The sequence below is a fragment of the Falco naumanni genome, chromosome 12 (genome assembly GCF_017639655.2).
Source record: "Falco naumanni isolate bFalNau1 chromosome 12, bFalNau1.pat, whole genome shotgun sequence".
NCBI lineage: Eukaryota > Metazoa > Chordata > Aves > Falconiformes > Falconidae > Falco > Falco naumanni.
In genome coordinates, this window is record NC_054065.1 from 28,951,946 (window position 1) to 28,968,999 (window position 17,054).

At 39.0% G+C, this 17,054-nt stretch overlaps 1 protein-coding gene across 6 annotated transcripts in view; it reads right to left on the bottom strand.

The window, feature by feature from the left end:
• Window positions 1-17,054, bottom strand: part of LCLAT1 (lysocardiolipin acyltransferase 1) — a 117,095-nt gene that overhangs the window by 36,782 nt on the left and 63,259 nt on the right. For all 6 annotated transcript variants that reach the window (XM_040611485.1, XM_040611487.1, XM_040611486.1 and 3 more), the window contains one exon: window positions 16,426-16,542. In XM_040611485.1, the coding sequence (XP_040467419.1) occupies window positions 16,426-16,542 (117 nt within the window). The remainder of the gene's footprint in view (window positions 1-16,425; window positions 16,543-17,054) is intronic.

Here is a 17,054-nt window from a genome sequence, read left to right on the forward strand (position 1 = left end):
CGTTTTTACTGTGAATAAAGCATACATTAAAATATCTACCCAAGAAAAGACAATTTAAGAAGAAAGGCTCTATTTCAAGTGTGAATTTTCTGCTTTGTTTGATTCAAATGCAAAACAGTGTTGTTGCTTATTATATTGCCGCTTTTAATGTTGCTTCATTTACATAAAAATTAACTAGACTCTTCTTTTGCATGCATCAAGTATTCATGGTTAGCTCTCTATGTATATTTAATATATTTCCATGTCATCATCTATTGCTAGATAATTAGTTCCTGGAACTCTTACTGTGTTTCAAACGGTGAAACATAAGAAGATCTTATTTAACATCAAGTTTCCATTCAACAGATGAGTAGCAATTTCCCACTCATCTTCACCTCTTCTGTGTTTTGATACTTTTTTTCTGATGTTTTACACTTAAAGGGGATGCACATTTCAGTTACTGAAGAGACACCTCATAGACATCCAGTCTAAGTTCAATGAGCATCCAAACACAGACAGCTAAATGCTAACTTTCTCTCGCCCCCTTTATATTGCCTTTTCCCAAAGTCATACTACCTATCCCGACATACTGATACACGAGACAGTTACTCAGAGGAAGCCTCACTGAGATTTAGAATAAACACATCAATATCTATTTGAAACACCGGGATTTAAAACATTCTTGTATATAAAAATTATAATTTTTTTTTATTTTGTGCAACACCACATCCAACTACCTTTCCAGTATGGTTAGTATGAAGTTTTCTACCAACTTCAACAAGTGAGGGATTCTGCCAGAGATCTGAAGGCTAAAATGAACACGGTTATCTTAACCTAACCTTGCGCTAAAGGCCACTGAAATTCCTGCAAAGGAACTTCTACATGGTGATAAAACAGAACCTTGAAAACAAAAGAAACCCGTAAGATGTTTCTGTTCTCACACTACACCAAGACTGAGCAACACCAGGTATTGCAATAGCTGGGGCACAGATTTGATAAAAACATCTTCCCTATTTCCCTCCCTGTTAAGGGACTTAAAGCAGTTTGCAGTTCTGGGATTAAGTTTCGCTTACATTGGCTACTCTTGGGCTAGACACTTTGGACCAAGTTTAATCTCTGGTTAACAAGATGTTACCTGCTGTTTGTTGGCTAGTGGAGGCTTAATCCTTCTTCCTTTCCAGACTCGGTGTTACAGTCATTTATTTCAAGGCCAGATAAAAATTCACAGAAAAGCCACAGCTGGACACCTTACGCCAGGTCCCTGCACTCTGCTCAGCACGCTATTCCAGGTCCTGGCACAGACCTTCTGCCCCTCACCGAGTTGTACTCACACATCCTCTGGGAGCTTTACTCGCCATGGATCTGCCTTCAAATCTGATAGAGCTGACCATTCGAGCACATAACCCACTCGAAGCAAATTCCTTTGAGAGCGACCAGCTGGCCAGCTGTCATCCAGAACGCAAGTTTGGAAGGGGGACGTTATTACTCACGACTATAAAATGAAGAGCAGCAACCCAAAGTTGCCTCTACCGTGTAACCTCCACCAGCCTCTGCTGGAAAACAAAGGGAACTCAACCAGCCTTGCTTGGATTCCTGCTAATTGAACTTCAGTCAAAATGTCATATATGGAGTACATTATTTGTACTGTACAAAAAAAAAAAAAAAAAGAACCAAGTACATCTCAGTAACACAGAGTTGCAAAAATGCAAAAAAACAAAAGTTACTATCACAAGTGTCTGCTGTGTGGTAAGAAATCCGACCCATCGTACACTAGATTTACACATTGTTGTACTGGGCAACTGGAGGCAGACAGAGCAGAAGTCCTACCAAGGCCGCAGAAGGGTCCTTCTGGTAAGTACCTGATGTGGAGTGACTTTGTTGAGGGAAGTTAGCAAAGCATCATGTTTTTCATCCTTGAGGGAGGGACTTAACCAAATCATCGCTTCCTTCAAAAGGAGTACAAGCTGAGTATAAGACACAGAAATGATTAGTAATTAATTGCACCGTAGTCAGCACCAGCACAAGAATGTGGTGGCAAGTGCACAGAGAGTAGAAAGAAAAAACATCCAAAAGCAAAATCAGGAAGGCTAGAATTTTCTTATTTCTCTTGAATTAGGTACTTAACTCTGATAGAGTTGACTGTTTCCTCCCTCTGCTCTCAGATAAAGACGGAAGCGAGGACGCAGTGACGTAAGGCAAAAGGAACACTAAAGAATTAATTTCTGCAGAACTGGTGAGGCCACTTGATACTCTTTCAGGCTTACCTAAGGCATGGGCATCAGGACACGCAGAGGACAGAACGACAATAATCTAGCGAAGAAGGATTACATGAAAGTAGATTTGGAGTGTTTACTGCAGGGAGGTGTAGGAAGAGATCCTTCAAAAAAATCCTGGTAGTGCTCTAACCAAGTATGTGGAACAGACGAAGAATTTGGATGAGCCTGAGCTATGTGTAATAGTATGCGCAGCAATTCACCTAGAAGATACTGCTGGCTAATAAAGATGTAGCTGGGCATCAGGCTAAAATCTAAGCACATAATTCAGGATGGTGTACACTGGCAAAGGCAGCAAATGCCAAAGTTGCTGTAGGCTGCCAGATGGTCATCTACATTTTAGCAGAACTGCACGCTCTGTTTTGAAGGCTGGACTAATGTGGCCGTTCTGACAAATACAAGTGCCCTGTGTCTGCGGTGACAACGAATATCAAAGGGCATACTACTTCCATTCCTTGTTATCAGCTTCCATCCAATGGCTTCCAACTAGTCTCTCCCAGCTCCAAGGTTCTACTGATAAGCATCAGCCCCTCTGGTCTGGATTGCTTCAATCTCATTTTACCTTGGTTGATAAATCTGAACGTTTGTGATCTTCATCTAAATTTGCCCACAGATATGCAAATGTATTACTGCTCTTTGGTTTTGACCAAAGTAAACTATTATGGAAAAACAACAGGAAGAATAATTTCTCTCATCTATGTCAGCATTTTGTTTCTCTTGTAACTTTAAGTAACTCCTTTGGTTTATTCCTATTTAACCAGGCTCCCTAGTGTATTTATCTGGTTCTGAACATTCTTTTGTATAATAAACTGTGCTGAAAATAACATCTTATGAATTACAATAACAGCCTGAGAAAGATACTTTATCCCTACACTATATCAAAAACTTTTTAGTAATAGTCACATTTAGATACTCTCCAAAATTTACCAATCATTTTCAAACATGAAATTTGCTTCCCCAAACGTTTTTTCCAGTGAGTAAGAATACTTAGTTCTCAGAGTTCATTGTAATGCTAATGAAAACCTTTTTTCATACCGACTTAGTTGAAGGATATCCTGTCCTTCTGCTGCATTATTAATACCGCCAAACCACTGGAAAACTAATTGCAAATGCCAATTCACTTAGTGCTATCATTCAACTCTACAGAATTTTCCATTTTAGCTACAGCGTGTGCTAAGTAGCAGACAAAATATGTTTTACATGCAGTTCTCAATAGTCTTTGTTTATTTTGTGACAAAAGCCTGACCAGCATATTGCTTATGTTCCTATTTGTTTATAATTGGTTTCTTAGCATGGGGTTTTGGTTTTCTTCCAGGGAAAGATTTTTGTGAAGTGTCATACTTCCGGGGGGAAAACCATGCTGGTGCTCCTTTTCAAGATAATTTGTGATTTTTGTCCACACCAGATACACACAATGAATTCCAGGGAAGAAAAGCAACATTACATTTCTGCTCCATAAAGCAGAAGTACAATTTAGTAATGCAGGTCAGCAAAGAAACATATCACTTGAAAATTATAAAAACTTTTGCGGGTATTTTTTAGTTTTGTCTTTTTTTTTTTTTTATAAAAAAAAGATCAGAGAGCTAGAAGATGCTTATTATGTAACATGTTCAAATAAACCATTTTATATGCCACCATTTCCTAAAGCGTACCCTGGATTACTCATAACAAACCCCATTACTGTATTGGTAAGATTTGGACTTGAGAGCCTGCTGTCAGAGCATACATCTTCCAGCCTCTCATTTCTTTCAGCCACCTCCACTACTTCCATCCTTTCGTACGCACCACAACTCTTCAACTAAAATAATGAAAATATTTTAGGAATGAGTTTCTGGATAGCAAAATATTTTGAGAAAACAATGCTGAGATAACAACTGTAGAAGAGCTACTATACAATTTTTGAAAAGGAAGGCAACTCTTCTGAAATTATAACCAGATACCCCCAAATTCCACCTTTTTCCTAGGAAGAAACTCAGTTCATTGCCTCCGGTTTACCCCTCTCAGAGTCTCCCAGAGAACAATGCATATTATAGAACTTGCTTTATTCCTTCATAGCTTCTTGCATAGCAGATCAACCTCAAAGACCCACCAGTGAAAGCTCTCCATTCTGATTTATTTTTTTTCTCCTTTTGTTTGAGAAGTAAAAGCATTAAATACATTGTTAGAAGTTTGTCGTTCTATACCAGACTGGCAATGGCAAAACACACTTGTTCCCTTGCTCAGAAGCATACACCACAAGAGGGCTGCATGCAATCTCACGTTTTGAAATGCTTATTTCGCAGCATTTAGGTATGTGATTCGAACGTCCAACACTTGCCCCCTGGTTTACTTTGAAAAGCTGCAGTACCTTGTGAGGCCATTTGACTTACAGGTCAAGACAGAGCATATTAATAGTGGATCCTGTAAAGTTTTCAAAGCGAGAGGTACCTACTCAGTAACTGAGTTCCTCCTCTTGGCCAGCTAACATGCAGCAATGGACATCGAGCAAGAAGCCAGTAAAACTCACTCCGAACAACGCTGCTACACTGGTTTGGGGATGCCCCAGAATGTCTTGCAGACCGAGTGAGCTCACTGCTTATAGTCTTGACTAGTTGAAACCCATGTCGTCTCCGTTACAACGATCTCTTCAGTTTGGGTGTAAATCAGCCCTTGTCTGGCCACGGTGCTTTCAGCTCAGAGGCAGTGGCAGAGCAAAATCATTTTGCTTCTACAAAAATCACAGGGGATATATCCTTACTGCATAAATGCACAAAGGCTCATTATATCCCGTTGGCATTTGGCTGTTCGGTTTTAATGAATTCTGTGCTGTCCACTCCTATCCAAACAAGAAGACATGAAAAAGAATATGCTGCTGGTTGATTACAACATGTGCCAGAATGCAGAAAGGCACAAGACAAAGCCAAGAGAATTTATCCCTTCAAGGAGGAGAATGATCCTTTGAAAACGTTCTCTCCTAAGACGACACTGCTATTATAAATCAGAAATTACGTATATATTTTAGCATTGAGTGCATGCTTACGTGTGTGTGTCTGTGTGTAATGTCAACTGAATTTGTTAGCACCACAGGTAGCATAAATCCTGATGAATCTCCACAGTCTCTCAGTATGGTTTGGAATGTATTATTAACACATTTATTAAATATTTGCAAAGCTGTGGACATGCAGGGTACACTATTTGAGACAGCTGCAGCTGAACTGCTACCTGCTTCAACAATGCGAATATACCAGTGAGATGGTTGTTTCAGCATACAACCCCAAATACCCGCCTCAAAAAGACACAGTCCTAGCAGGTAGTATGTAAAGAATGGGGAGGAAGAAGCCACAAAGCTGCTGAGCATGTATTTCATTTACTTCTCTGATCCATACTACAAAAGCAGCAAAGCAAAGGGCTGATAAAGCCCGAGAGCTTTTAGGTCTTTTGGAAGGAATGCTTTTTTGGAGAAGTGAAGGCAGAAGCAGGACTGGTTAAATGACAAGTGGTGCTGCTGACAGGATGAACCTGGAGAGCACTTAGGCAAAGAATCCTTTTGAGAGATGATTTTTCAGAAGCATCCAAGCAGATTTAACAAACACTAATTCTTACAGGATTTTAAATGGGACTTATGTCCCCAAGGTCTGCCCTCCGTGTGTTTGGCTTTTCAACATCAGTACCCATAGCAACTTCCAGGCAACACAAATGTGCCACTGCTCACAAATTCCAAAGTCTCTGAACCGTTTTTGAAAATGTCTCTCTTTTTTTATTTATTGTGAATGTTACGCTTTTCTCCTAATAGATGTCCTTACTGTCTGTGCGGTGCCAGAAACCATCAGGACGGGCTGGCTCCTTCCAGAGCAGCACGGCGAAGGACCGGCAGTTGGGACAAGACAGTCCGAAGGTTACTCAGGTCCCTGCTTCTGGAACTGTTTTATAACCACCAAGAACACTTGCTTTTATTGTTACACTGCAAGGTCAACTATGACTACCAATGCAGACAAAAATCACATTTTGCATACGTCTAAATATAAATGACATGCATTTCAGAGACGGTTATTTAAGATATTAGCTTTTCACTGTACGAAACAGGACTGGGGAGAGACTCTACCATATTGAACGTTTATAAAAAACAGTTCTCCAGTTCTTAACTGGTAGCCATTCCACAGAAAGATGAATTTATGGGAAAACATATTGAAATCTTCTATCTGTAATATATTTCATTGTAACAGTTAATTCACAGCGTACAGCACTTCCAGTAACTGGCGTGGTGCACAGTCAGTACAGGGAAGCCCTTCCTATATCTACCCGTATGTTTAGTGAGAACACTGAGGGCCAAGACGTTATTTCCTGCCCTCCAGAATCCAGCAGTTCAGGAAAAGGTTGACAAAATAAGTCCCAAAGACAGCAATATTTCAGATTACATAGAACGTGATGAATGAGGTGAAGAGTTGAATTTATGCTGAAATTTATGTTTTGATAAAAATCTATTTTAAAATGCATTTATATTCTACTACAATTTTTCCCAAGCTCCTCTGCCCTCTTATGTTTTTCGTTTTTCAGTATCAGTCCCATAGCAACATCCTGGCCTCATGAATGTGGCACTGCTCTAAACATCTCTGGAGCAGAGCCTTGCAAATGACTGCCAAACTCTGAGATCTGAGTCAGCTCGGAAAAGTATGATGCTGGGCTAATTTTTGCATACCCTGAAAATAATGGCAGGGGACTGGGAGGAGGGCAAAGGGAAGAACGGCTTAAGCTGCAACAGCAGAAAGGAATGAAAGAAACACACCACTTAAGGCTTAATGATATATAAGCAGCAAATTTTGCAAGTAGAGGAGATTGACAGTTTTATTACTGTCTTACAGATTTGGGGGCCATATCTGAACAGCTTGAGGATTCCAACATTTCCAGTAACTGAAATGATACTCCATGGACCTTCTCCCCTGCCAGCAATTACTCATATAGAAAAGTGGTATCAGGAATACACAAAATACATTTGCAGCAACTTTAATGCAGCTGGAAATGAAAACAGCTAGCATCTGCAAAAAGTGGAAGAGTGGGGAATCCATCAAATACAAATGAGAATCTCCTCTACAATAGGATTGTGATTTGGGATTAGTCTGCTCAGGCTGTAGATGCTGCTATTTTTCTAATAAAACACATCAGGAAACATCATCTCCTAACTGAAACTAAAGTAAGTACTTTGTCCTGGAAAAAGTATGTTTAGGCTCCTCTCTACTCAAGACTGCTTGAAGCAATTACCTGCCTTACTAATAAACAGAGCTGAGAAATGGGTATACTGCATAGAACATCTGGTAATGCCATGTGATATAAAAAAAATATCAATATTATGCCTCTGTTTACAGGAATTAATTTAAATATGCTACCAATCCAACCAACATCACCTGTAAAATCATGGCTGACAAGAATGAGGTAATTAATAAACTTGAACTTTACCTGAGGCTCACCTATTGTCTGTCCTGCAGCCATAAGCCTTCAAAAACAACTACAAAGCTCAGTACTATGATACAAAAAAACAATCCCCTTGACAACTCTTACAGTATTCAGTACACTTTATTAGTATCAAGCCCATCACAAGGATGTAGGGAACAAGCCCATGAAGTGAAATGTTTGGTGTTTCACACAGATTCAGGGGAGCACCAAGGTCCTGCACTGCTGTGAGTGACACTATAGGAAAGAACAAACCAAATCGCTATTCCATTCAGATGGATGACCTCCCAAAATGCACAACCAGAGAGATGCTGACCAAGTCTAGACCAGCAGATACACCTCGTTACACACACTCTCGGTCCACCGCCCAGCCAAAGTGCATAAACAACCAGAAAAACCTTTTAAAAAAACACCTTGAGGAGAGATAAACATTAGATTAAAAAATAAAAAAGGCATTAACATCTCCTCAGTTCTGAAGAAAATAATTTCAGTTTATAGTGACCAACCATTTCTCCTGAACTCATCTGTGGCCAAGCTTCATTTCTACGTATGTGATCTGATGAGCTAACATCATTCCAGGCCTCCAGTTGAAGCAATTAAAAAAGTCCGCATTCGCCAAACATTACCACATCGTTACCACAGATACTGTGTATTCCAAGTCAAGGGAAAACAGTGAAACCTCTAATACCACTGTGGGGTAACTGCTGGCAAATAATAACTTTTTAATATGGTTACCACAGTGACTATTAATAACCTGCAAGGAGGTAAATGGAAAATGATCCACCACGTGGTGTATCTGCATGTCACAAGCCGTAACTCACACATAAGAGAGCGTAAGGAGATTATTTCAGTAGATGGATCTTAATAAGCTCAAGAACATAAAACCTGAAATATTTCCAATGCGTACCATAAACGTGTGGGTGACACAAACAACATGTCAAGCTTCCAACACTCCAGGTGTAGCAATTCTTACACGGGTCAACCACAAACCCTCCAGTGAAGGGCTCTGCTCCCTTCTCAAAAGCAGTGGAGGATGGAAAGAGGCAACAATGGGGGCTGAGAGAAACAAGTGGTTTGGTAAAACGAAATTCTTCCCAGGAGGACTGAAATGATGGACTGTTTGCCACAGCGATGGGGCAAGCAGTGCAGAATACTGCTCCCATGAGACATGAAAGAAGAGGTAGTAACAGAAACTTCAACATGTACCAAAGGCCAGAAAATATCTAACAGAAAGCTGGTGCTCATTCTGAGAAATACGTCAAAGCCAACACATACAGATGTTTGTAAGATATGGTAATCATCAACGGTTAACATGATTCTGGAAAAAGTCAAGCTGCCCTTTCCCATGTGCCAGATTACAAAGACAACTGTCAGCGTTCGCAATAAAGCACAACAGCCTGCACCCGATTTTCTGCATTGTTGAATTTCACAGACATGCCTAGTGATAGAAGTGTGGTTTTGAACAAGATCTTTGTTGGTTTTGTTAATTAACTGATTTGTTATGAATTTTCTGCCAACACAGAAAAGGCATAAAAGGCATGCAAGCTTCAATCTACATACCAATATTTCTACACCAAAGGCTACGCTATTTAATGCATAGGATCTAATTCTCATAAAAGCCCAAGTTCAATTATAACAGCAACCAGTGAAGCTCTAATACTGCATTTGCAGCTGAAAAACCGCTCAAAGCTCTTTCACAATAGCTCTGTAATTTCTGAGTATCAGTCTACTTAGTAACATGACCCTGGAAGGCACACATGCACGGGGGGCGGAGGACGGAAATCGGGAAGAAAGAATTTCCTTGCATTGAGGAATGATGGTTTAGAGTTGCTGCTTAATCTCTGCAAATCTGACGGACATACGGGTGAAATTAGTTGATTGAGGACCTACAGTTAATGCTCATGTGGCCACTTAGATTTTCCTATTTCCAAAACAGACTGGTTTTGGTTTACACGTGCACCGAGCAACCAGCACAAACAGGCGAGAGCCGCTCTGAGAGATGGCAGTACTGGTCAGTGTGCGAGCTCTGGTCTCGCCAAAACCCACAGAAATGTTGGCAGTGGCCCAGCGAATCATTCTGGGAGTCAGAAGGCTGTACAGTCACAAAGAGGGAGGCGAGTTTTCATTACAACAGCAGATCTAACCCTGACTGTCGTTTGATGTGGGGCCTTTCTACACCCTGTACCTGTTACAGAGAAGACAAATCCTGCACAAAGCTGGAAGCTGCTGAAGTCCTGCTTACGCCGTTCAGTTTGAGCACATCAAAACTCTGAAAATAATTCAGCAGACACTTCTGCGATCAAGACCTGCCATGCCTCACCCATTCCTCTTCTTTATGTGAACAGGAATGTGTTTGTGTATCAAATTAGAAAGCAGTATATTAAATACAAATATCCATTCATTTACGCACCCCACCCACCATAGCCTGAGCATCTCAGTCAATGAACAGCTATTACAGACCTGAATATTGCAGCTGCATCAATTTTCCCTTTAAAAACCCCACATATAACACACTCAGAAATTGGTATTACTTCGAATGACATTTGAAAGAATGAATGGCATCCGTCTTGTAAACTGTAGGTGCTTCAGACATAACTGTGCAGAGAGCAGAAGTGTCATCTACACCCAGAGCTAAGCCTCCGGCAGTATGATGGTAGCATTCCTCACTGACACTTCAGCCACTCAGAAATGCAGCCTCCGGCACCTCTCTCTTTCAAAGTGTGAGTCGGAAAAAAATATGCTGGCTACTTCAAGTTGGAGGGTGTTGTTAATGAATTACTAACTTGAGAGTCTCAACTTTAAACACTGTTTACACAAGTCAGATTTGAGCACCTTGACAATTGCAGGGCTCAAGACAGATAAACCTCCTGTTAGACAGTCCTCCGTAAGCTATTTAGGGCTTTATACGGGAGCTTACGATACTCTCCGTGCATGGCAAGAACACCCAGATGCTGCTTACAAGGACCCGCTGTGTAACTCTTTGGCTGCTTCACACTCCAGCAAAGGTGAACCAAACTGTACGTATCAGCTTTGGAGAACTGCTGATCATCATCTCCTGCCTATTAACTGTCTCAGATATCTATCAAATCTGCAAATCAAAAACTGTCTCCCTAGATTATTAGTTCAAAAAGTGCCACATAAGCGCATTGTACCATAACCCAAATAAATGGCATTAAAAGCTAAGTACATAAATATGCATACACGGATACTATAGCTCCCAGAAAAGCACACAGAATCGACATAATAGTCACCAAGTATCACAGGATTAAAGTATTTACATATATATAGAGATATCTTAGATTGAACATCTAAATACAATTTTCCTGCTCTAGCAGTGTAACAGATTGGGATGCTTGCATGCAATTCCTAAAATGCTGTACAACTGTAAAACTCAGGTATAAACAGTAGAAGATACAGACTGGTTTCTGATTGTGCGTATGCAAACATTTCTTCTGGGGCAAAACTATCAATTTTGAACCAATCATAGAAACAGGATGAGAATCACAGTTTCTTCCCTTCGATGAGGATCTGCAATGAAGGCAAGCATGTTAAATTTGTATCCTCCTTTATTTTAGGATGCTGCAGTTGGCAGCTGTTATCTGCAATATTTTTTCACTTGGCTAACTATGAACCAGAAATAAATTTGAAGCTGAAATACTACAACAAGATAAATAATTCTGACTCTCCATCACACTGTAAAACCAGTAAAATATAAGCCCCATAACAGGAACATCCAGTTCAAAGTACCCAGATATTAAAGACTGTTGATGGATACAGAGGAAGTGTCAAAAAGAGGTCAGTTAAATTTTAATGTTGGCAGAAATTATTGCCTTCAAACGTACGAATAATTTTCTAATGATGCTTTAAAACCTTAGCTCTGTCTTAACACTTACTGTTTATTTAGTCCTGAGAAAATACTTAAAAGCCACGAAGCAATTTTAAGAAAACATTTGTAAACAACTATTTTCTCTTGACAGACCATTTGGCTACAATTACAGATATTATGCCAAGATAATATATGTAATTCAATGAATCCAGACAATATTGAACTAGTATTATTTTCCATCTCTTTGAAACTGAACATTCAAGCCATCTGAACTTTCAATGTCATTTGGGGCTTCAGAAAAAACTTTATAACTAGGCCTGAAAACCTGTATTTAATTTCTGAGTGACCTCCTGACCTTTTGTAAAAGGATCTCACAAACTAGATCTTCAAGAACATTATATAAACCATAAATGCTTTTAATTAACATTATTAAAGGCACGCTTATGTAAATGTCCTATTTAAATTCCTGCACATTTCTGTCATTTTTGCAGTCCCGCGTTTTGTAAAAGGAGACTATCTGCCTTTACCCAAGTTCTGCCAGAAATTACTCCATACATATAACACCTATTCAAAGTCTGAGGCTTTAAAAAAGGATTACACATTATTTTAAGAGATAGTAAAAGACAGGTAGGTGATGATGAGTTAAAAAAAGTAATGACCAATCTTCATTTTGATGTCTAGAGCTCATTTTCTGTTGCTCATTCATAAGTTCTGAGTCTGTCCTTCAAAAAATGCTCACCTTTGTTCCCCAAAGAAATACAGCATAAAACTCTAGTAATTTTTCACCAGGTGCTGATTGAGACCAAGATTCATAACAGCTGAGGCAAGACAAACCATATACTTGATTCAACGAACAGAATTAGAAAGAAGCAAATCAACTACTTTATTTCTCTTTGCTTTCCATCGACAGCCAACTAACCAGATGCGATAGTACTTGGGATTGCAGTGGTCACTCTGGTCAACAAAGGTTTGGTCTTCCACAGGGTAATTCCCCTGGCTGCCACGATAAGTGATCCAAGTGATCAAACATGCTTCAGCGCTGAGAAAATGTGGAATTATTTGAGCTCACACACTTTAAAGTATTTTGACAGACTGAGGCCAAAGTGTTTGCAGAAGCAAACTTTAAAGCATGCTAGGAAAAAAGGCTAGTGCTATTTTGAGTAACATGCATCAGTAAGATTAATGAAGATTCTCACAAACCTGCTTTATCTGTTGCACAGGCTATCACAATTGACTAGAAGTCCAATAATTGTTCCCAAGAAGGATGATCTACTTGCAGGGGTGAAAAATGCATATTTATATTTTTTAATCTACATTTAGCCTAAGTATTTAATATTTTTCCATCTTAATTACTCCTTACTGAAATTTTTGCTCCTCTCTTACTCATTCCACGTCTTCAGGCAATACTTTACAGTGCCCATCAGGTAGCGAGCTGACCTTATCCAGCTACCACGTAGTCCCTCCCTCTTTGTGTTCTCACGTCTATACTGTATTTTCCCTTACCATGCACAAACAATGACATTATATTAAACCATCCTACTTTAAATTATATTGAGCCAAAGGAACACAACTCCCCCAAAATCAATGCTGAATCAAATTTATGTCTCTCTTGCTTGAGAAACAGCAAGAACTGCAGTCCTTATCCTCCTGAGTATATTATTAATTACACACCTAAAGCGTGTTCATAGCGTGTGTTCACTCTTGGGTGACTCTAAGGTTTGTATGAATGAGGAAAGAGTAATGTGATCATTTACAAGTCAAATAATATTTTCACTGTCTTGGCACCTGAGCATAATGAAAAGAAAAACTTGTCAGCTTTTACTTGGGTTTCATCAGCTCAGGGGCTAAGTGCTCATGAAGAGCTAGAGCATGAAAAAAAAGGTGAGACTCGCAAGCCACAGATATGTATGGCTAAACAATTTTTATTGCTTTTTTGGTGGAGGTTATATAGATCCTTTTGGGTTTTTTTCTTAAATCCCATAACCTCAGGAATGACTTAGAAACCATCACAGCAGCATCTATGGGCAAAGAGATCCAACAGCTGAAGTAATGACCATCTAAGAGCGAGAAGGCAGCCAGAGGAATTGGAGCGTTGGTCATCACCGGCAACAATCCATTCAGATGGGTCAGAAATTGTTGCCACTATGGAAAGCAAAGGACTGATAACTGCTCAGATTATGGTATCAGGGTGCAGACAGTGCTTCCTCTAGGAAGAAACTCTCCTGCAGAGATACAAGCAACATTTTACTGAAGGCTATTTTTTCCTGATTCTTCATTTCCTATTCAGAAGGGTCACTAGTAGTTATTTTTATGTAATAACAGGTAATTCTTTCATGCTACAGCTTGTGATGTGTACTAACCAGGGTTCTTGCCAAATTAAATTCATTTTTTCAACATCTGAAAGGCAGTTAAACTTCTAATGACATTTTCCCCTTCTCTTCATCAACCTATTTTTGGAGCAAAATAACGTACTCGGGCCTGAAGTAAAGACACTTGAGCCTCAGGAACTGAAAACAGCCACAAGCCAAAATGTATTCACAGGAGAGCTATGGGGCAATAAGGTTGTCATCTAGGCACAAAAATACTTTCAAAGACATAAGCATGATCTTAAAATCTCTACCACTCCCTCCTGCATGTTAAAGTCACACACACGGCTTTGTGCTTGCAGTTGTGGGCAAGAAAAAAGGAAACAAGTTTATTTTTATGATTATTACTACTATTGTAGCATTAGGACAGTCCAGAAACAGGGACTCATGTTAACATCATATCCTTAACAACCCTGGTCTCCTTTATTACTGCTCGTATAAGATATCAGAATTGTAAAAAAAGGGCATTTAATAGTATAAATAATAAGTCAAACCGGAGCTGCACAATAACGTTAGGTACCATCTGTACCAACTGCATCTTAAAAACTACCTGGACATTGACATTGTACAGATGAAAAAAATAAAAAAAATATATATATGCAGGTATATAATATACTGAAATGTTTTACTGTCAAGCAACTACAGTTAAGTTGTCCAAAAAAATAAAACATTTCAACATAAATGGTCCATATTTGGTACACTTGCATACAATTGAAAACCGATTCTTAAATTAGTAAGTAAAAACTAAGCATTTTAAAATGCTAGTTGAACTACCTTCTCACACATAATTTACTACATAATAGCATACAATCATAATATATGTAGCTTATAATGCCTAGCAAAGTACCCAGTACCTAGTAAATTCAGTGCTAAAGGGACATTAATATTTCACACAATATTTGCCTGCCTTAAATAAAAGTAGAACTTAAAAGCATTTGAAAGACTGGTGGAAAAAAAATCATCTAGGAATGTTTTTGGTTTTTCTCCAGCTTTGTGCTGCATAAAATCAGTTAATCAGCCTCAAATATTTTCCTTTTTATAACCCAATAGCCTAATTTGCATAGATCTCATACAGCAATAGAAAAGCATTTTTATAAAATTAGAAAATGACTGTATAACCACAAAGCTTATTTCTGCAGCCAATACAGAATCTTTTTTTATTTATTTTTAAGTTGATAATATTTCAAGTGGAAAATATTCCTTTAACTGAAAATTTATTCCAGGCTAGAAATATTATTATGCACTAGGTTAACCTAGTGCTGAAAAGTTTTAAGTAAAACGAGCTTTTGAAATTGCATATGTGGCAATTTTTTTTTACTACAGCAAATTGAGTAATAATTCAAGATAGATGAAAATCTAAGACATTCACCACTGAATGTCCAATAAAAATAGAGCCAAATAGATATATTGTCCAGCTAGGACTGTCCAGCTGGACGAAATATCCAAGTGTTTACAGTGGTTGTAGGATATCTGTTTAATAGGAATCAGGCAAAATGCAAGCTAGTTCTGCTCCTAAAATCCAAGTGAGTATTCCAACAAGGAAAAAACCTACCAGCAGACCTTTATTCTTTTTATAATCTCAGACTCCTTCCTTTGGCAGTCAGAATAACCAGCATGTGTTAAAGAACTAGAATCGCTTTTCCCTGAAGAACTAGCTTACAAGTCACTTCATATCTACTGTACGTGTTTATTTTCTTCAACCATACATTCATATATGCTGCGAACATCCACTCATCTGTATTTGAACCACCACCACGCCAGTGCCTTTTAACGGTTGCACCAGTACGGCCTCAGATCTCACTGAAATGCCCGTTCCCAAAACAACCTTCAGATGTCTTGGCCTGACAAGGAAACACATCACTATATTCTGTTCCCCTTATAATAGCGACTTGATCTCTACCCCCAGATTAATACAGAGGTGGAAAACCATTCCTAGGTAAAAATAAAGCATCATGTGTTCTCTTACCCACCACTCTGCCAAGCAGCACAACTCCTATTTTACGCAGCTTTTCCAAGTCACCATGAAACGCTGCCAGCACTGGGCAGCTGGACTTGCTGCATCTACCTGGTGCTGTGCAATCCCCTTACCCATTTAACACAGGAACTCGTTATCTCAGCTTTTGGACTTCAAAACAGAAGCTCTTCAGAGGGTGATTTTATATACATGTCTGTGTGTTCAGTGTCAGCCACCCAGTTCAGGTTAAGGACTGGTACAGACAGAAAGGCTGAACTTCCTTGGGGTATTTCCCACTATTTTTCTGAGGCAGACTACTAAACAATCTACAATATGAAAAAAAAAAAAAAAAAGGCACGAAAATATTGTTCTCATCTACTGCATATCTCTTGATGATACTATTATCTGGTATCAACTCTTTTGAATCTCTCCATGTTACAATCATTTTAAGTAGGGTTGCAAACAAGGGCTTTTTTGTGAGCGGGATACCTGAAGTTTTTCTGAAATTACTGCAAACAGTTTTGTGAACATCAGCTTCTATAGCTTGGGTGAGCTTCGTTAACTTAAAGGAAAAAAGAACATATAAATACAGAGCAGGATTACCTTCCCTTAAACGCTCAATCACAAAAGTGAATCCAGTCGTTCGCGGATGTAAGACGTACTCGTATTTTCGAAGTCCGTTCTTTTCAGCAAATTCATTACTGCGGGCTTTGGTATTGGCTGAAGGAGAGAATAAAAAGCACCATTTTCTCTTAGTGTGCAAGTAGACCAAGAATTAAATATAATCATTATACATAATGAACAGTACAGCAGCGGTTCACACAGTACAAATGTGCAACAGCTTTTCAGGTGGAGGCAGACTGCAAGTGTGCTTTCAGTTGGCTGCAGTATGGCACCAGGAAGAGCAACGTGGATTGCAAGAAAAGCCTTTTTACCCTCTCATCTCCTTTTAGAAAATAATCAGCGAATCCTTCACATTTATCAAATGCAATCTAAAATCTATAAATTGTGTTCATAGTTCTCTGTATGCTTCGATACCCATTTCACAGTAAAATGCGTTGATTGGTTTAATTTTTTTTTTCTTTTAAACTCAAACGGCACAATGTGTAGTAATGCATGTTTGATATTAGGTATAGAAATACCTTGAGGTCTGTGTTTAACCGCATTAAACTTATTTCAGAAAGAAAACATTAAATGGAGTAAAACAGTTAATCTAACATGTTAAAATGGTA